Source organism: Mauremys reevesii, linkage group 4 (assembly GCF_016161935.1).
Source record: "Mauremys reevesii isolate NIE-2019 linkage group 4, ASM1616193v1, whole genome shotgun sequence".
In the NCBI taxonomy this organism is placed as follows: Eukaryota; Metazoa; Chordata; order Testudines; family Geoemydidae; genus Mauremys; species Mauremys reevesii.
In genome coordinates, this window is record NC_052626.1 from 134681679 (window position 1) to 134698683 (window position 17005).

The 17005-nt window shown below is 45.0% G+C and overlaps 1 protein-coding gene across 1 annotated transcript in view; it reads left to right on the top strand.

The window, feature by feature from the left end:
• The window catches only part of LOC120404017 (complement receptor type 1-like), a 98667-nt gene that overhangs the window by 25260 nt on the left and 56402 nt on the right, over nucleotides 1-17005 (top strand). The window contains exons 15-25 of the mRNA XM_039536030.1: nucleotides 31-191; nucleotides 1694-1800; nucleotides 1924-2223; nucleotides 6069-6257; nucleotides 7210-7413; nucleotides 8364-8552; nucleotides 9787-9969; nucleotides 12153-12332; nucleotides 12744-12947; nucleotides 14068-14256; nucleotides 15502-15684. Coding sequence (XP_039391964.1) covers nucleotides 31-191; nucleotides 1694-1800; nucleotides 1924-2223; nucleotides 6069-6257; nucleotides 7210-7413; nucleotides 8364-8552; nucleotides 9787-9969; nucleotides 12153-12332; nucleotides 12744-12947; nucleotides 14068-14256; nucleotides 15502-15684 — 2089 coding nt within the window. The remainder of the gene's footprint in view (nucleotides 1-30; nucleotides 192-1693; nucleotides 1801-1923; nucleotides 2224-6068; nucleotides 6258-7209; nucleotides 7414-8363; nucleotides 8553-9786; nucleotides 9970-12152; nucleotides 12333-12743; nucleotides 12948-14067; nucleotides 14257-15501; nucleotides 15685-17005) is intronic.

Below are 17005 nucleotides of genomic sequence, written 5' to 3' on the forward strand. Positions count from 1 at the left end.
AATCACATTCCCTCTGTTTCTGTTTTACAGGAGAAGCAAATCAATTCTCCTCTGTGCAACATGGTTCGCGAAACTGTACAGATTCTCCACTGCGGTCTGTCTCTGGCAGAACTGAGAACCCGTCTGGAAGCACAGAAACTGTATCTGGAGATTCAGAAACTTAAGCGAGACCTACAAAAATACAAGGAATAGCTGAAATGTGTGACCCGTTACTGTGACAAACTGTCTCCTTTGGATGCAATTTGTATAATTACTTTGTACATATGATGATTGTTACTATTTGCAGAGAAGTTGCTAGTACGTCTAGTGATCCAGGAAGAGATTAGCCAGTACCTCAGAAATCAGATATTTTTCATGCTGTGTGCCAGTGATTAAAGTTTTGGGTTTTTTTGCTCTTTCCTTTCAATCTCCCAAATGTAAGTCCCTACTTGATAAACTAGGGATTTGATCCTCTTATATGTTTGTGGGGGGCTATAGTAAAAGGATTGAATTCAGATTCCTTTCAGTTCGGAAAGGGAAAGCAAGTTGAGAGAAACTAGATTAAAATGTACGGAAGTAAATCGTCAATTGACGCAAGCTTCAGACCCAATACAGAATACACCAACAGCCTTGAGCTTTCAGAATTCATCCAACCGTTGCATATATTTTACCTTAATGCATTATAACCCAAACATATTTAAAGTAGTGAATGGCTATTTACCGGCCTGATTTCCGTGAACCTTAAGGACATCTCTGTTCACAAATCGCTCTGCCCCACTGAAAATGAAAAGGTTAAAAAAGCCAATTTCTGCCCTACCCTCTTATTTAAAAAGTCGGCAGTTTTTTCCTCCCAAACTGAACAAATCTATTTTTGGTTGACATCAGTGCTGATCTCATCTGTAGCATTTCTATATCCTCTCACACACTCCCACAAATCAATGGTGAAAATTTAACCGTAGACAGCAACCCACTAAGCATTTCCCCATTGCCCATGAATGATAGGGGTGTCCTCTAACCTACACCTTTGTGATCAAGCAATTATTTTTGCCCGGCAGGGCTACAATAAAGTGCAACTGTAAAAACTGCCGATTGTCTTTGTTTTTTATAATTTTCTCCCTTTGGCTGTAAGACAGGAAGATGCCCAGCATGTTTAAAGGCTCCTTTTCCTGCTGAGGAGTGAAGCACCAATATCTCCCCCAGGCCAGTGAGTCCTCACATCAGGGACTCGAAGGGGCAGGGGACAGCCCCTCCTCTCATGCCTAGGGGTGATTAGAGTTGAAACTTATTTGGCAAGTAACTTAGGGGGAAGCTTGTCCTGCTGCTGCCAGGGTGGTACCTGGTATGTGGAATTACAGGGGAAGGTCCGTCTCCAGTATGGTTCAGTTTGCATCTGTAAGCCAGGGGGAGCTTTGAGTCAGATACATCCCCGGTGTAATGACATTAGCGGATGTGGATGGAGTAACAGCAGGGATGAATTTGACCCACAGGATGAGTAGAAAGGATCCTTTGGTAACTGGACTGCCTCTTGTGTTTCAGAAATCATCCTTGTTTGGGGGTGCTGATCAGCACAGGGTGGTCTAGTGCTGCTGTATCAGAATAACTTTGTGATTGTCCCCAGACCAGACAAATAACAATGCTGCGTTTCCCTTCTACTGAGACACCTTAGCTGTACAGTGTGGCAGGTGCTTCTCTCTGCAAACTTTACACCAACCAGCAGCTCCCTCTGTAAAGGAAGAACAATCATGTACAGCCTGCAGGAGATGCTGGACATTAATACCCCTCTGTCTCGTTCTTCTGATGCCGCCCAGCCTTTGGAAGGAGGCAAGGGGAGGAAATTCTGTCACCCCCAGGTGTTTCCTATGCTGAGGGGGTGACCACAGCCTGCCTCTGTTACGGTACTAACTGCAGCTGTATCCGGCTCTACCACTTGCACTGTGCCATGAGAACAACACTACAGAGGGGGCTGGGCAGCATGTGCACCCTCTGCCCATCTCCTTCCTGGGCCCCTGCAGCGGCAGCGCACGGACTCCCACTTCCCCTTGCCTCATGTGCCTATGGGTGGCCGTGACTGGGGTCCGTGTTGCACAGTGCGCAGGGTGAGGAGCGGCCACAGCCCTGCCTGGACTGCACTGTCACCACCATTCTCTGGGAACTCACCTGGCACCATGATGTCACTTCCCTCTGGCTGGACCCTGCGGCTCCTGGGGACCCTGGTACTCATGACACTGCCTGGGGGAGCTCTCAGTGAGTAGGAGAATGAGCCTCTCCCTTCAATCCCATTCCCACCTTCTCCCCTCTCCTGGCTTTCCCCTACGCTCACATCCCTTGACGCTCCCTTTGCTTCCCTCTGGCAAGCTCCTGGGTGCTTGTGGTCGCTGAAGATCCCATGCGGTTCTTACCGCTCTGATCCTGGTTTCCTGGCCAAATTCCAGCTCTGCCTTGCTACGTTTCTCCTGCAGTTCCAAATGGAGACGGTGCTTTTCTTTCCTTAAGGCTCCATTCCACAAAGCTCTTGAGCACGTGCTTAACTTTAAGCACACAGGTAGTGTTGACTTCCATGGGGCAACTCCCATGTTTCAAGTTGAGCTCGCACTGTAAATGCTTGGACGCGACAGGTTGAAAAGAGCTGTTTGGCCTGAGCAGTTAGCCAATACGCAGGGTCTTGCAGGCTGTTTCTGTTAGGAGGAGAAATTGATGATGGAGCTCAGTATTTCTTTGATGCAATCCTGTTTATTCACAGAGAAAGCACACAAAAGTCCTGATTCCCCGAAACAGTAGGAATCACACCGGAGACAGGTTTTTTGCTCACCGTTCCAAGCCTCGTTCCTGCCAGCACACTACTGAAAAGCTCCTGCTCTCCGTTTTCTCTCAGACCACATTACCGGTGCATTTCTTGCCATCTCCTTGGCTTTCCTGCTCCTTCTTTGTCTGCTTCTGGCTGCCTGGGCAGGTTCTCTCTGCCTGTTCCCTGGGCGTTTATGTTCACGGACATACGCGCACACAGCCTTGGAACAAAACTGACCAGCCTTGTGTGCAGCCTGTGTTTGGGCCGTGACTCCTGCATAGCAGTGGCAAGCTGCATAGACACTTTTCAAAGACACCATTATGGCCCAACTTAATTGTGTACCACAAATTAAAAAACTCAGTAAAAGAACTAAAAAAGAGCCACCATGACTTAACAACCATGTAAAACAAGCAGTGAGAGATAAAAAGACATCTTTTAAAAAGTGGAAGTCAAATCCTAGTGAGGTCAATAGAAAGGAGCATAAACATTGCCAAATTCAGTGTAAAAATGTAATAAGAAAAGCCAAAAAGGAGTTTGAAGAACAGCTAGCCAAAAACTCCAAACAAAATGTTTTTTAAGTACATCAGAAGCAGGAAGCCTGCTTAACAGCGAGCGGGGCCCCTTGATAATCGAGACACAAAAGGAGCGCTTAAAGACAATAAAGTCATTGCCAAGAAACAAAATGAATTCTTTGCTTCAGTTTTCATGGCTGAGGATGTTAGGGAGATTCCCAAACCTGAGCCATCCTTTGTAGGTGACAAACCTGAGGAATTGTCACAGATTGAAGTGTCACTAGAGGAGGTTTTGGAATTAATTGATCAACTTTACAGTAACAGGTCACCGGGACCAGATGGCATTCATCCAGGAGTTCTGAAAGAACTCAAATGTGAAATTGTGGCACTATTATGGTTTGCAACCTGTCCTTTAAATCAGCTTCTGTACGCAATGACTGGAAGATAGCTAATGTAACGCCAATATTTAAAAAGGGCTCTAGAGGTGATCCCGGCAATTACAGACCGGTAAGTCTAATGTCAGTACCGGGCAAATTAATTGAAACAATAGTAAAGAATAAAATTGTCAGACACATAGAAGAACATAAATTGTGGGGCAAAAGTCAATGAGGCTTCTGTAAAGGGCAAGCATGTCTTACTGATCTATTAGAGTTCTTTGAAGGGGTCAACAAACATGTGGACAAGGAGGATCCAGTGGACATAGTGTACTTAGATGTCCAGAAAGCCTTTGACAAGATCCCTCACCAAAGGCTCTTACATAAATTAAGTTGTTATGGGATAAGAGGGAAGATCCTTTCATGGATTGAGAACTGGTTAAAAGACAGGGAACAAAGGGTAAGAATAAATGATAAATTTTCAGAATGGAGAGGGGTAACTAGTGGTGCTCCCCAAAGGTCAGTGCTAGGACCAATCCCATTCAACTTATTCATAAATGATCTGGAGAAAGGGTTAAAAAGTGAGGTGGCAAAGTTTGCAGATGATACTAAACTGCTCAAGATAGTTAAAACCAAAGCAGACTGTGAAGAACTTCAAAAAGCTCTCACAAAACTAAGTGATTGGGCAATTAAATGGCAAATGAAATGTAATGTGGATAAATGTAAAGTAATGCACATTGGAAAAAATAACCCCAACTATACATACAATACAATGGGAGCTAATTTAGCTACAACTAATCAGGACATTGATCTTGGAGTCATCGTGGATAACTCGCTGAAGATGTCCACGCAGTGTGCAGCGGCAGTCAAAAAAGCAAACAGGATGTTAGGAATCATTCAAAAAGGGATAGAGAATAAGACAGAGAATATCTTATTGCCCTTATATAAATACATGGTAGGCCCACATCTTGAATACTGCATACAGTCCTCATCTCAAAAAAGATATTCTGGCATTAGATAAAGTTCAGAAAAGGGCAACTAAAATGACTGGGGGATTGGAACAGGTCCCATGTGAGGAGAGATTAGAGAGGCTAGGACTTTTCAGCTTGGAAAAGAGGAGACTAAGGGGGGATATGAATAGGGGGTTCTAACTTCTAATAGTGACCAGCATTTCCCTGGCACCTGATCAGTGTGATTGTGACCGGAATAGGACCACTGCTAATGTAATTGCTACTGAGCATAACTGACTTGGTGAGAGAATCTCCGTGCGGGATCTGCAGTGCGCAGTCTGCCCAGCCTGACTGAGGCTGGGTATACAAGCTGGCTCAGGAGCAGGAGTGCTTCTGGCTTGCCTGTGGGGATGTGCACTGAACTGACACCTATTGCAGTTGTGCAACCAGTTTCATGTTTTGTTTTTTAAAAAAGAGGAAATTGTCACGGCAGCCTGAAGCTCACTGAGCTGAGACAGCCCCATGATGCTGCTGTTAAATGACTTTACCACTGAAAACAGGGATTCCGGTTTAAACCATTCTATAGTTTGAAATTAACTAGAGGTTTGGACACTTGGTTACGTCTGTAGGCTGAGATCATTGCTCACACCACTGGGCTTCTTTCATTCCTCCATTCTCCACCACGAGATCCCTGTGAGCCACCCTCCCACCCCACTCTGTTTCCCACAGGCCTGATTGAAATCCTTGATGGGCCATAGTTTGCCATCACATGTTTTAAATGGTACTGGGAGAACAGGCAGTGTTGAGATGGCAGGTATTATGCCAGAAGGTGTTAATGGCTGTGATCAACCAGTTCTTTGATCTATTGACAATTACCAGATGTAAGAAGCTCTGTTTGTTCCCCATCCATCTTCCAATTGTCCACATTCCACCAAAATGAATAGGCTTCTGCCTACTGATGCCTATAATGCTCCCAGAAATTTTGGCATTGATTGGATGTGGTGTTCAGAAGTTACCATGTTACCAACGTGCAGAAGAGCTCTGTGCAAGCTCTAAGCTTGTGTCTCTCACCAATAAGATATTCCCTCACCCACCTTGCCTCTTTCTAATATCCTGGGACCATGATGACTACAACAACACTGCATGTTACAGACAAACAGAAACACCATCTGGTTTAGGTTAGGGCTTTGCATTTCCCTTTCTAATTTGAAATGCAGGCTAGAATCGTATAGTGACTGCCACCCATATTCCCATTTGTTTTTCTTGTATTTTCTATGTGGTTTCCTTGCAATGACTGAGCTAAATTCTGGGCAATGGGATTGCATGGATCTGAGTGAGGGAGAGTAGAATATGGACCTCTGATTTTCCCCAGCTATGTCTTTCACATCACATTCTTGTAGAGGAGATTTCACGTCAATAGGTTTTCCTGGCTAAGTATGTCCTCGTATTCTTCATGTTTTACCCTTAGGTTATTGTGTTGATCCACCTGACATTCCCAATGCTGTTCGGAAGTCTAATGTTGGCACATTGATTCCAGCCGGGATGGTGATTAAATATGGCTGCCGCCCAGGTTATAAGCTAATCCCTGGAATAAGGCAAGGGCATGTAACTTGTCTTCAAAATTCGACCTGGTCTTCAGCTCCGAACTTTTGTCAGAGTAAGTGTTTGGCCAAATCATCTTTGTTTTAATTGAGGAAATTTAACACCAATGGGGAGATTGTGCTTATAGTCAGCTTGTGTATGGTTCAAAGTGTAGAGAGGGGATGAGAGAGAAGGAAGGAGAGTCAGAGTCTTCTCTCCCTGCTAACACTGGGGATTATGGTTAGCAATTCGAGGTGCAATCCTCACTTCCAAGTAAAAGGTCCAGAGTGACAGAACAGGTTTTTAAATGCCCTGGATGTATCAAGAAGAGGACTTCACCTGAAGACAACAATAGGACTGTCTTCTTAGGATCCTCTTGCAAGGCTTGGAGTAAGTGGTGTGCCAGTGGGAGGGGTGTGTTGGGGCGTTTCACAGCACATAGCACTGCAGAGATTCTGGGTAAAGCTGAAGCCAAACCCATAGGCAGCTGGGCACGGGTCCCCAGGGCTGTCTGCATGGAGCAGTCCAGTACTGGGAAAGTAAAACAGTAGCTTAAAGTTTGCATATACCCCTGGGCTATGAATTCTATGTTGTGCCTCTTAAAATCTGCCACCTTTCTATGCTTACAGACAGATCTGTTGCCCCCATCCGCCATCTCCATCTGCACCTAAAGTAGATAGCGATCAGGATAGATCACAGCATATCACCTGCCTTCTTGTACACAGTATGGTCATAACACAGCAGGTGCTAATCACTGAGTCTATCTGTAATGAAGGCCAAAAATTCTCTGCCAGCTGCAATCAGAACAGCTGCCATAAGAACAATGAAAATGAAGGCCCTTGACCCACATGCTATTTCTGCCCAGGAGAGAAAACTTTCTCTAAAACCAAGCCTTTTCAGCAATGTCAAGGAAATGCCAATTTTCTATAGTTTGCAAAGCTTTCGGCTTCATCGGGTAACATGAATCTGCAGCCCCACAATTGTCTTTGCTGTGATTTAACGCTGTTGCTGTTGTTGGTGTTTCTCAGAAGTTCGTTGTCCAGCTCCAGATGTTAACAATGGAACACAGACACTGATGCCTAGACCTGGAGAGGAGACCTATGCGTTTGGGGACAATGTTACAATTGAATGTGATTTGGGGTATGGTATTAAAGACAGTATCAATGGAAATGCTCAGATTCACTGCAAACATGATGGCACGTGGGATCCTGCCGTACCAGTTTGCGAACGAGGTCAGTATAAATGGTGGAGAACTGTGATTCTTCCAACTCTGGCCTGGTGGTTCTTGTCCCCTAATTCCATGGGTGACCTCCAACAACTAAAACCATCCACTAAGAACAACTATATTAACCCTCAGACCTAGGGCTATCCCCTTGTGTCACCCTAACTAACCTCCCCCTTCGCTAGTTTGGAAGCGATGCGCAGCTGGGGATAAGGATGGCTCTGTGTATCTACAGGGAAGGTTCAGTTGTGGGGGTGGGCTGAGGTGTTTGTTGGGGGACTCAGAGGGTTTCGTAGCTTGGAGGAAGATTGGGAAGCTGGGAGAACTCTGAGCAGCTGAAAGAGATTCGAATCTGGATTTGGAGGAGTGGCAGCATATCAGAGGGGTGGGATAGCTCAGTAGTTTAAGCATTGGCCTGCTAAACCCAGGGTTGTGAGTTCAATTCTTGAGGAGGCCACTTAGATATCTAGGGCAAAAATTGGCCCTGCTAGTGAAGGCAGGGGGCTGGACTCTATGACCTTTCAAGGTCCCTTCCAGTTCTAGGAGATTGGTATATCTCCAATTATTACCTAATAACAGGGCCAATTTACTGAATCAAGGCCTGACCTAGTCAATGGAAGCTGCAGGCATTGAGCATCTCTCTGGATCATCATCATCATCCATGTTTCAGTGCTGTTCACGGAGCACGTGAATGACTGTCACAGCAGCCAAATGGCCACATAAACACTTAACCATCTTTTCATTATTTTTGTGTGTGCTGTCCTGATGCCACTCACAGCTCAAGATGAACACTAAGATAGCAGGTTGATGGACATACCTGGGGTGTTCTTTCAGGTATTATGGAAAGACTGCTTTTTGCTGTAATGGCATCAGGAAATGCTGGGAATCTGTCACCTCCTTTTCTTTTTAGAGATTTTTATCTACTATATAAATAATGTATTTTTCTCTCTTCAATTCTAGTTTGTGCCCAACCCCCAAACATCTCCCACGGCCAGTACAATGACTGGGGCAAGAGAGGTTTTGTTGTTGGCTCATCGGTAACTTACAAATGTGACAGAGGCTTCTCACTTGTTGGAATAGCCTCCATTCAGTGTGTCACTGGTGATGAGGTCACTCCAACCTGGAGCGAGCCTACCCCTCAGTGTGAAGGTAACTCATTCTGCATTACCCAAAAATGACTCGTATTGGGAAAGGGTAGGAATGATTTGGTGCAATGTATCCCCATAACCCATCCACCCCATTGCTGACAACTCCTTTCCAGTGCCTTAAATGTTCCCAGCAACCTACTCCCTAAGACGCATGCTGCCAGTTTCCCCTCTCACCCAGCACCCATATATGTGATCTGGTGTTTGACCCACATCCAAGCTAATGCTTGTCCTCCTTTCACACTGATTTCTCCACCACCTGTATCTGTCCCTTGTTCTGGCTACTGGTTCCCAGTACAGCTGTCCTGACAGCATCGTCTTAAGCCTATAATCCTCCCTGTCTGCAGTAGACCTTTGCAGGAACAGTCTGAATCCAAAAAGTTGAAATGACCCCGGTGGCTTGATTTAGCAGCAGGAAGCTGCAGGGAGGAGTAGGCAGCATGGAAGGTGTTCATGTATTGAATGCTGCATTGTCCCATCTCCAGTGTTCCCATAATCCCCCCAGGAGACCTGCCAGTAGTCAAATTTAATCACAAATCCAGTGCAATAAGAAATGATCTGTTGCGACTGCCTGTGGAAATAAGAACTTTCCTTAAACACAAAGGACAAAAGCAAGATTAAGAAAATGTGATGTTCTTTTGTGGCCATGTGTTTTCACAATGTTCAGATTGCTTGGAAGATAGATCCAGCAGTACTCCAAGTGTCTTGGCTTTCATTGTTCCCTGTCTTAGACTGAGCACCAACCTCTTTGCTCTTTTCCCTCAGTGGTTGAAAATGGAAGGATGACTACAAAAATATTTGTATTTACATATAGTGTCATTCTTGTAACAAAAGCTACCCAGTCAGCGGCAGCAAAGAAAGCCAGTGTATAGATGACAGTAGATGAAATTTCCCTGTATAATTTTGGGAGTGGGATGTATATAATGATGAGCTATGGTCTGACCACTTCTCTGACACATCAGCTCAGATTCTGAATAATTACAACATATGGAGAGGTGATGTGGTGCCAGCACATGGTTGGGCAATGGAGACCTCTGAGTTCTAATCCTTGTTCTGCCACTGTCTTCCTCTCAGGCTTTGGGCAAGTCTCTTTGCTGCTCTGCCTCAATTTCTCTGTTTGTAAAATAGTTTCCTTCCTTATTTGCCTTGCAGAGGTGTGGGGAGGATTAATCGGCACTTTAAAAAGACGTGCACTAAGTAATAAAAGGATCTGGAAAGCCTTGTTTTGTGTTTTGCAGAGACTCAGTGTCCAGTCCCACATATTCAACATGGAAGCCTGAAATCTCCACTTCCACTTAACTATACACACAGAACCAATGTCACATTTCAGTGTGATCCTGGTTACACCCTCAGGGGCGCTGATAGGATTAATTGCCAAGCAGATGGCAAGTGGTATCCGCAGCTACCCGTTTGTGACCCAGGTAAGTGTGTGACAGAGTAGGGTGATGCTTTGTGGGGTGTCTATATTGGGGCAGTTTTCTATAGCCTAGAAAACTCATTCTGTTGCATGTGGTATGATTGAGTGAATGTGATATGAATAGTGTGTATTAGATTATCAGTCTGTCTTTTCCCCTCAGCTTCCTTTCTTCCATTTTATGTTTATCTAGGCTGCAGCCTTTTTCTATTGAAGTTCCTTTCTCACTTTCTATTGGGAATCACATGAACGCTAGAGAGTTCAGACCCCAGGGGAAAACATAGGGTGAGAAAAGACAGGGGCTAATTGCCCAGGTTTAATACTGAAAGACCAGGTGTGGTTTGCTGCGGAGAGCAGAGTCTGAGGCCAGTCAACACCAGATACAAACAGCTCTGAGTTTGGGAGGTAATTCAAATGCTGGGACAGTTAATCTTCATCTGCAGGCACTAAACTGGGAAGACAGCAGAGTGGAAATGCTGGATTTTGACTTCTCGGTTTTTGTTCATGGAATGTTTTGGTGCCTGTCCTTTCCCAGCTCAGGGGAGGACAAAGAAAACACCTTTCACGCAAGAGAGCAAGAAAGTGCCTGTGACTTTCATTTACAAATGACACACCACCTGAGGTATCCCTGTGACAGTATAGAAGATGGATATTCCTTATTGTCATATGTGGTAACAAGACAGGCCTCCTGAAGTGCCCTTCCTGACTAGAAGTGGCCCCGCAGGCAGCCCACCTCAGTTTCCCCTTGTTAATGTTCTTGCAGCAATTCTTTTTCAGTCTGATAATACCCCTGCTGAGGGCTAATGCTTCAGAATATCCGCCCCACCCATCCAAAGTCATAGCAGAGCACATCTCTAATGTCAAAAACAGGCTCTTCTTTAGTGTCCCTCTTGAGACAGAGTGCCAGGTTCCTACATTTCTCCGCAGTATCCCTTACCTGAATTCAAAACCCAAGTCAAGTAGAGTAAGCAGTGTCCACCTACCCTGCCCTGCACAAAAATGCAAAGTAACCTGGCCACTCACCTTGTGCTCGTATTCCTAATCCCCTTCTGGGTTTTTCCTCAGATCGCTGTTCCTACTTTGAAACACTGACCCACAAAATGGTTTCCTTGGATCTTCTTTCTTGGCTGGAAGAGGTCAATAGACAAACTCCCCTCCACTGCTCTCTTAGCCTTCAGCTTTTCCCAGTTCTCTTCCTCGAGCTTCTATCCACTATTGTTCCTTGGAGAACTTGAGCAGTTCTCTCAAGAACTTTGACCCAATCTCAACTTCCCATTACTACCTATGCTTACCAATTGCTACTGGCCCCTTTAGGTAGACCAGGTGTCTTTTTTCCAGTCCCCTTAGAAGGCCATTAACAAAGTAAAGATGGACAGGGCTTCCTTCTTAAATGGGCTAGTCCCCCCTGTGACCATATGCTTTTATATCATATGCAATGGTTTATCAGTAATTAAATACCAATACTGTCTTTGGTTCGTATGAACTCTGATATAGTGATATGAAATCCCTGCCTTCACAGAGAACACATAGAGTAATTACAGCATGATCCCTACGGATCCCAAGTTGTCTGCACTTAATGAGCTGTCACACTTGAAGATTTTGGCTTTAATTTCTCTCTGCCTCAGTCCCCCCATCTGTAAAATGGGCGTAACATGGCTGACCCTACCTCTAGAAGGGTATGATGAGAATTCACACACTGATATTTATAAAGGTCCTCAGAAAAGCTGCTATACAAATGGAAATTTGCTATAAGATCCTAACTCTTTATTCCATCTTTTCATAAGGGAAAACTTACTGTTTTCAAGCAAGGTGATGTATTTAACAATGTAACAATTCTCCTTTTAATTCCATGCAGGGGCTAGCATCACACCACTTCACTACAGATTACTGCTATTCATGCTTCTCATTGCTTACTATTACTATCCCCTGTGAAGCAGGTAGTCATTGCAGTTTGTGTCCCTTCCCCTCATAACTTTGCATTGTCACGTACCCCAGCCCACAATTCAGCCCTACTTGTTTTTGCGGTTACTGAACCAAGTTCTACGCTCAGTGCAGTGGTGAGCAGAATGTAGGCCACTGATTTCCACAGCTGGGTCTCACATGCCACATTCTTAGAAGGACACTTCACTGTCTCTAGATTTCAGGGTTAAATAACTTTTACAGGTCCCTGTCTTGTTTTTGGATTGTTAGGGAGATGTTCCTACCCGCCAGCGCTTGCGTACGCTGACAGAAGCCATCACAGAGAGTTTCTAGTTGGTACTGTAGTGACCTACTCCTGTAGACGAGGTTTCACACGCATCCCTGGAGTATCTCCTCATGTGACTTGTCTTACAAATTTTACATGGTCTAAACTCTCAGAATTATGTCAGAGTAAGTAACTCAATTTTTGCCTCAATTTTCTTTGCTTTAGTTTATATGCAAATTTAAGAGAAATGTAATACCTTATGGGGGTGTGGGGGACACTTTGGGGCCTGGTAGACCCCCAGGTGCTGAGCACCTGCAGATCTGACTGCAGCTGGAGTTGTGGGTGCTCAGCACCTCTGAAAATCTGGTCCAGGACACACTGAGAAATTGGCTGTGTGAATGTGTCTGTACCATGGACATGGCGATACTAGTGTGATGTGATGAACTGCATTTACTGTACAACTTTTCTCAATGTCAAGGAAATGCCAATTTTCTATCGCTTGAAAAGCTTTCAGCTCCACCTGGTAAAATGAATCTGCTGCCACACAATTGTCTTAGCTCTGACTTAACGCTGTTGATGTTGTTGGTGTTTCTCAGAAGTTCGTTGTCCAGCTCCAGATGTTAACAATGGGACACCGACACCGATGCCTAGACCTGGAGAGGAGACCTATGTGTTTGGGGACAGTGTTACAATTGAATGTGATTTGGGGTATGGTATCAAAGGCAGTATCAACGGGAATGCTCAGATTCACTGCAAACATGATGGCACATGGGATCCTGCTGTACCAGTTTGCGAACGAGGTCAGTATAAATGGTGGAGAACTGTGATTCTTCCAACTCTGGCCTGGTGGCTCTTGTCCCTGTTGGGCAATCCTCAGCCCCGCTGTGACTGCTAGGCCAGCCTGAGTATGCCCCAGTCCCTTACGGGCTGGGACCCTGAGATTCAGTGCATCTTGTAGCAGCCTTTGTTACTGGGGGTTGTATGGAGCTCCTGGTACAGATTAAAGATGCTATTCCCCCTATGCTCCTCTTAAAGGAGGACAGTGGTGCAAATGCAAACTGCGGAGGGAATCAGATCTCAATGCTCAGTACCTGAAAAGAGTTTCAGGCATCCAATTATTTTCCAAAGGCCTTGTGAGGATTTTAGTTGCTCAAAGGCATTTACCGAGCTGTGGGTGTATGTACATGAGGAGCCCTGGGACTAGTTTACCATCATGCTATAAAATGTGTATTAATTCCATGGATGACCTCCAACGACTAAAACCTTCCACTAAGAACAACTATATTAACCCTCAGACCTAGGGCTACCCTCTTGTGTCACCCTAACTAACCTCCCTCTTCGCTAGTTTGGAAGCGATGGGCAGCTGGGGATAAGGATGGCTCTGTGTATCTACAGGGAAGGTTTAGTTGTGGGGTTGGAGCTGAGGTGTTTGTTGAGGGACTCAGAAGGTTTGGTAGCTTGGAGGAAGATTAGGAAGCTGGGAGAACTTTGAGCAGCTGGAGGAGGTTCAGATCTGGATTTGGAGAAGTCAAAGTGTAACAGGGCCAATTTACTGAGTCAAGGCCTGACCTAGTCAGTGGAAGCTGCAGGCGTTCAGCATCTGTCTGGATCATCATCATCCCTGTTTCAATGCTGTTCACGGAGCATGTGAATGACTGTCACAGCAGCCGAATGGCCACATAAACACTTAACCATCTTTTTATCGTTTTTCTGTGTGCTGTCCTGATGCCATGCACAGCAAGAGATGAACACCGAGATAGCAGATTGCTGGCCATACCTGGGGTGTTCTTTCAGGTATTATGGAAAGACTGCTTTTTGCTGTAATGGCATCAGGAAATGCTTGGAATCTGTCACCTCCTTTTCTTTTTAGAGATTTTTATCTACTGTATAAATAATGTATTTTTCTCTCTTCAATTCTAGTTTGTGCCCAACCCCCAAACATCTCCCATGGCCAGTACAATGACTGGGGCAAGAGAGGTTTTGTTGTTGGCTCATCGGTAACTTACAAATGTGACAGAGGCTTCTCACTTGTTGGAATAGCCTCCATTCAGTGTATTGCTGGTGATGAGGTCACTCCAACCTGGAGCAAGCCGACCCCTCAGTGTGAAGGTAACTCATTCTGCATTACACTAAAATGACTCATACTGGGAAAGGGTAGGAATGATTTGGTGCAATGTATCCCCATAACCCATCCACTCCATTGCTGACCACTCCTTTCCAGTGCCTTAAATGTTCCCAGCAATCTACTCCCTAAGACGCATGCTGCCAGTTTCCCCTCTCACCCAGCACCCATATATGTGATCTGGTGTTTGACCCACATCCAAGCTAATGCTAGTCCTCCCTTCACACTGATTTCTCGACCACCTGTGTCTGTCCCTTGTTCTGGCTACTGGTTCCCAGTACAGCTGTCCTGGCAGAATCCCCTTAAGCCTAAAATCCTCCCTGTCTGCAATAGCAGTACGTTTGCAGGAACAATCAGAATCCAAAAAGTTGAAATGACTCTGCTGGCTTAACTTAGCAGCAGGAAGCTGCAGGGAGGAGTGGGCAGCATGAAAGGTGTTCATGTATTGAATGCTGCATTGTCCCATCTCCAGTATTCCCATAATCCCCCCAAGAGACCTGCCAGTCAAATTTCATCACAAATCCAGTGCAATAAGAAATGATCTGTTGTGACTGCCTGTGGAAATAAGAATATTCCTTAAACACAAAGGTCAAGAGCAAGATTAAGAAAATGTGATGTTCTTTTGTGGCCATCTGTTTTCACAATGTTCAGATTGCTTGGAAGATAGATCCAACAGTCCTCTACGTGTCTTGGCTTTCATTGTTCCCTGTCTTAGATGGAGCACCAACCTCTTTGCTCTTTTCCCTCAGTGGTTGAAAATGGAAGGATGACAACAAAAAAATTTGTATTTACATATAGTGTCACTCCTGAGTTTTCTTGTAACAAATGCTACCTAGTCAGCGGCTGGAAAGAAAGCCAGTGCATAGATGACAGTAGATGAAATTTTCCTATATAATTTTGGGAGTGGGATGTATATAATGATGAGCTATGGTCTGACCACTTCTCTGACACATCAGCTCAGATTCTGAATAATTACAACATATGGAGAGGTGATGTGGTGCCAGCACATGGTTGGGCAATGGAGACCTCTGAGTTCTAATCCTTGTTCTGCCATTGTCTTCCTCTCAGGCTTTGGGCAAGTCTCTTTGCCGCTCTGCCTCAATTTCTCTGTTTGTAAAATAGTTTCCTTCCTTATTTGCCTTGCAGAGGTGTGGGGAGGATTAATCGGCACTTTAAAAAGACGTGCACTAAGTAATAAAAGGATCTGGAAAGCCTTGTTTGGTGTTTTGCAGAGACTCAGTGTCCAGTCCCACGTATTCAACATGGAAGCCTGAAATCTCCACTTCCACATAACTATACACACAGAACCAGTGTAACGTTTCAGTGTGATCCTGGTTACATCCTCAGGGGCGCTGATAGGATTCATTGCCAAGATGATGGCAAGTGGTATCCGCAGCTACCCGTTTGTGACCTAGGTAAGTGTGTGACAGAGTAGGGTGATGCTTTGTGGGGTGTCTATATTGGGGCAACTTTCTAAAACTCATTCTGTTGCATGTGGTATGATTGAGTGAATGTGATATGAATAGTGTGTATCAGATTGTCTGTCTGTCTTTTTCCCCCAGCTTCCTTTCTTCCATTTTATGTCTATCTAGGTTGCAGCCTTTTTCTGTTGAAGTTCCTTTCTCACTTTCTTTTGGGAATCAATGAACGCCAGAGAGTTCAAACGCCAGGGGAAAGCAATTGGTGAGAAAAGACAGCGGCTAATTGCTCAGGTTTAATACTGGAAGACCAGGTGAGGCTTGCTGCGGAGAGCAGAGTCTGAGGCCAGTCAACACCAGATAAAATCAGCTCTGAGTTTGGGAGATAATTTGAATGCTGGGGCAGTTAATTTTCATCTGTAGGCACTAAACTGGGAAGACAGCAGAGTGGAAAGGCTGGATTTTGACTTCTCGGTTTTTGTTCATGGAATGTTTTGGTGCCTGTCCTTTCCCAGCTAAGGGGAGGACAAAGAAAACACCTTTCACGCAAGAGAGCAAGAAAGTGCCTGTGACTTTCATTTACAAATGACACACCACCTGAGGTATCCTTGTGACAGTATAGAAGATGGATATTCCTTATTGTCATATGTGGTAACAAGACAGACCTCCTGAAGTGCCCTTCCTGACTAGAAGTGGCCCCGCAGGCAGCCCACCTCAGTTTCCCCTTGTTAATGTTCTTGCAGCAATTCTTTTTCAATCTGATAATACCCCTGCTGAGGGCTAATGCTTCAGAATATCCGCCCCACCCATCCAAAGTCATAGCAGAGCACATCTCTAATGTCAAAAACAGGCTCTTCTTTAGTGTCCCTCTTGAGACAGAGTGCCAGGTTCCTACATTTCTCCGCAGTATCCCTTACCTGAACTCAAACCCCAAATCAAGTAGAGTAAGCAGTGTCCACCTACCCTGGCCTGCACAAAAATGCAAAGTTACCAACGGCCAGGCATTCACCTTGTGCTCGTATTCCTAATCCTCTTTGGGAGTTTTCCTCAGATCGCTGTTCCTACTTTGAAACACTGACCCACAAAATGGTTTCCTTGGATCTTCTTTCTTGGCTGGAAGAGGTCAATAGACAAACTCCCCTCCACTGCTCTCTTAGCCTTCAGCTTTTCCCAGTTCTCTTCCTCAAGCTGCTATCCACTATTGTTCCTTGGAGAACTTGAGCAGTTCTCTCAAGAACTTTGACCCAATCTCAACTTCCCATTACTACCTATGCTTACCAATTGCTACCGGCCCCTTTAGGTAGACCAGGTGTCTTTT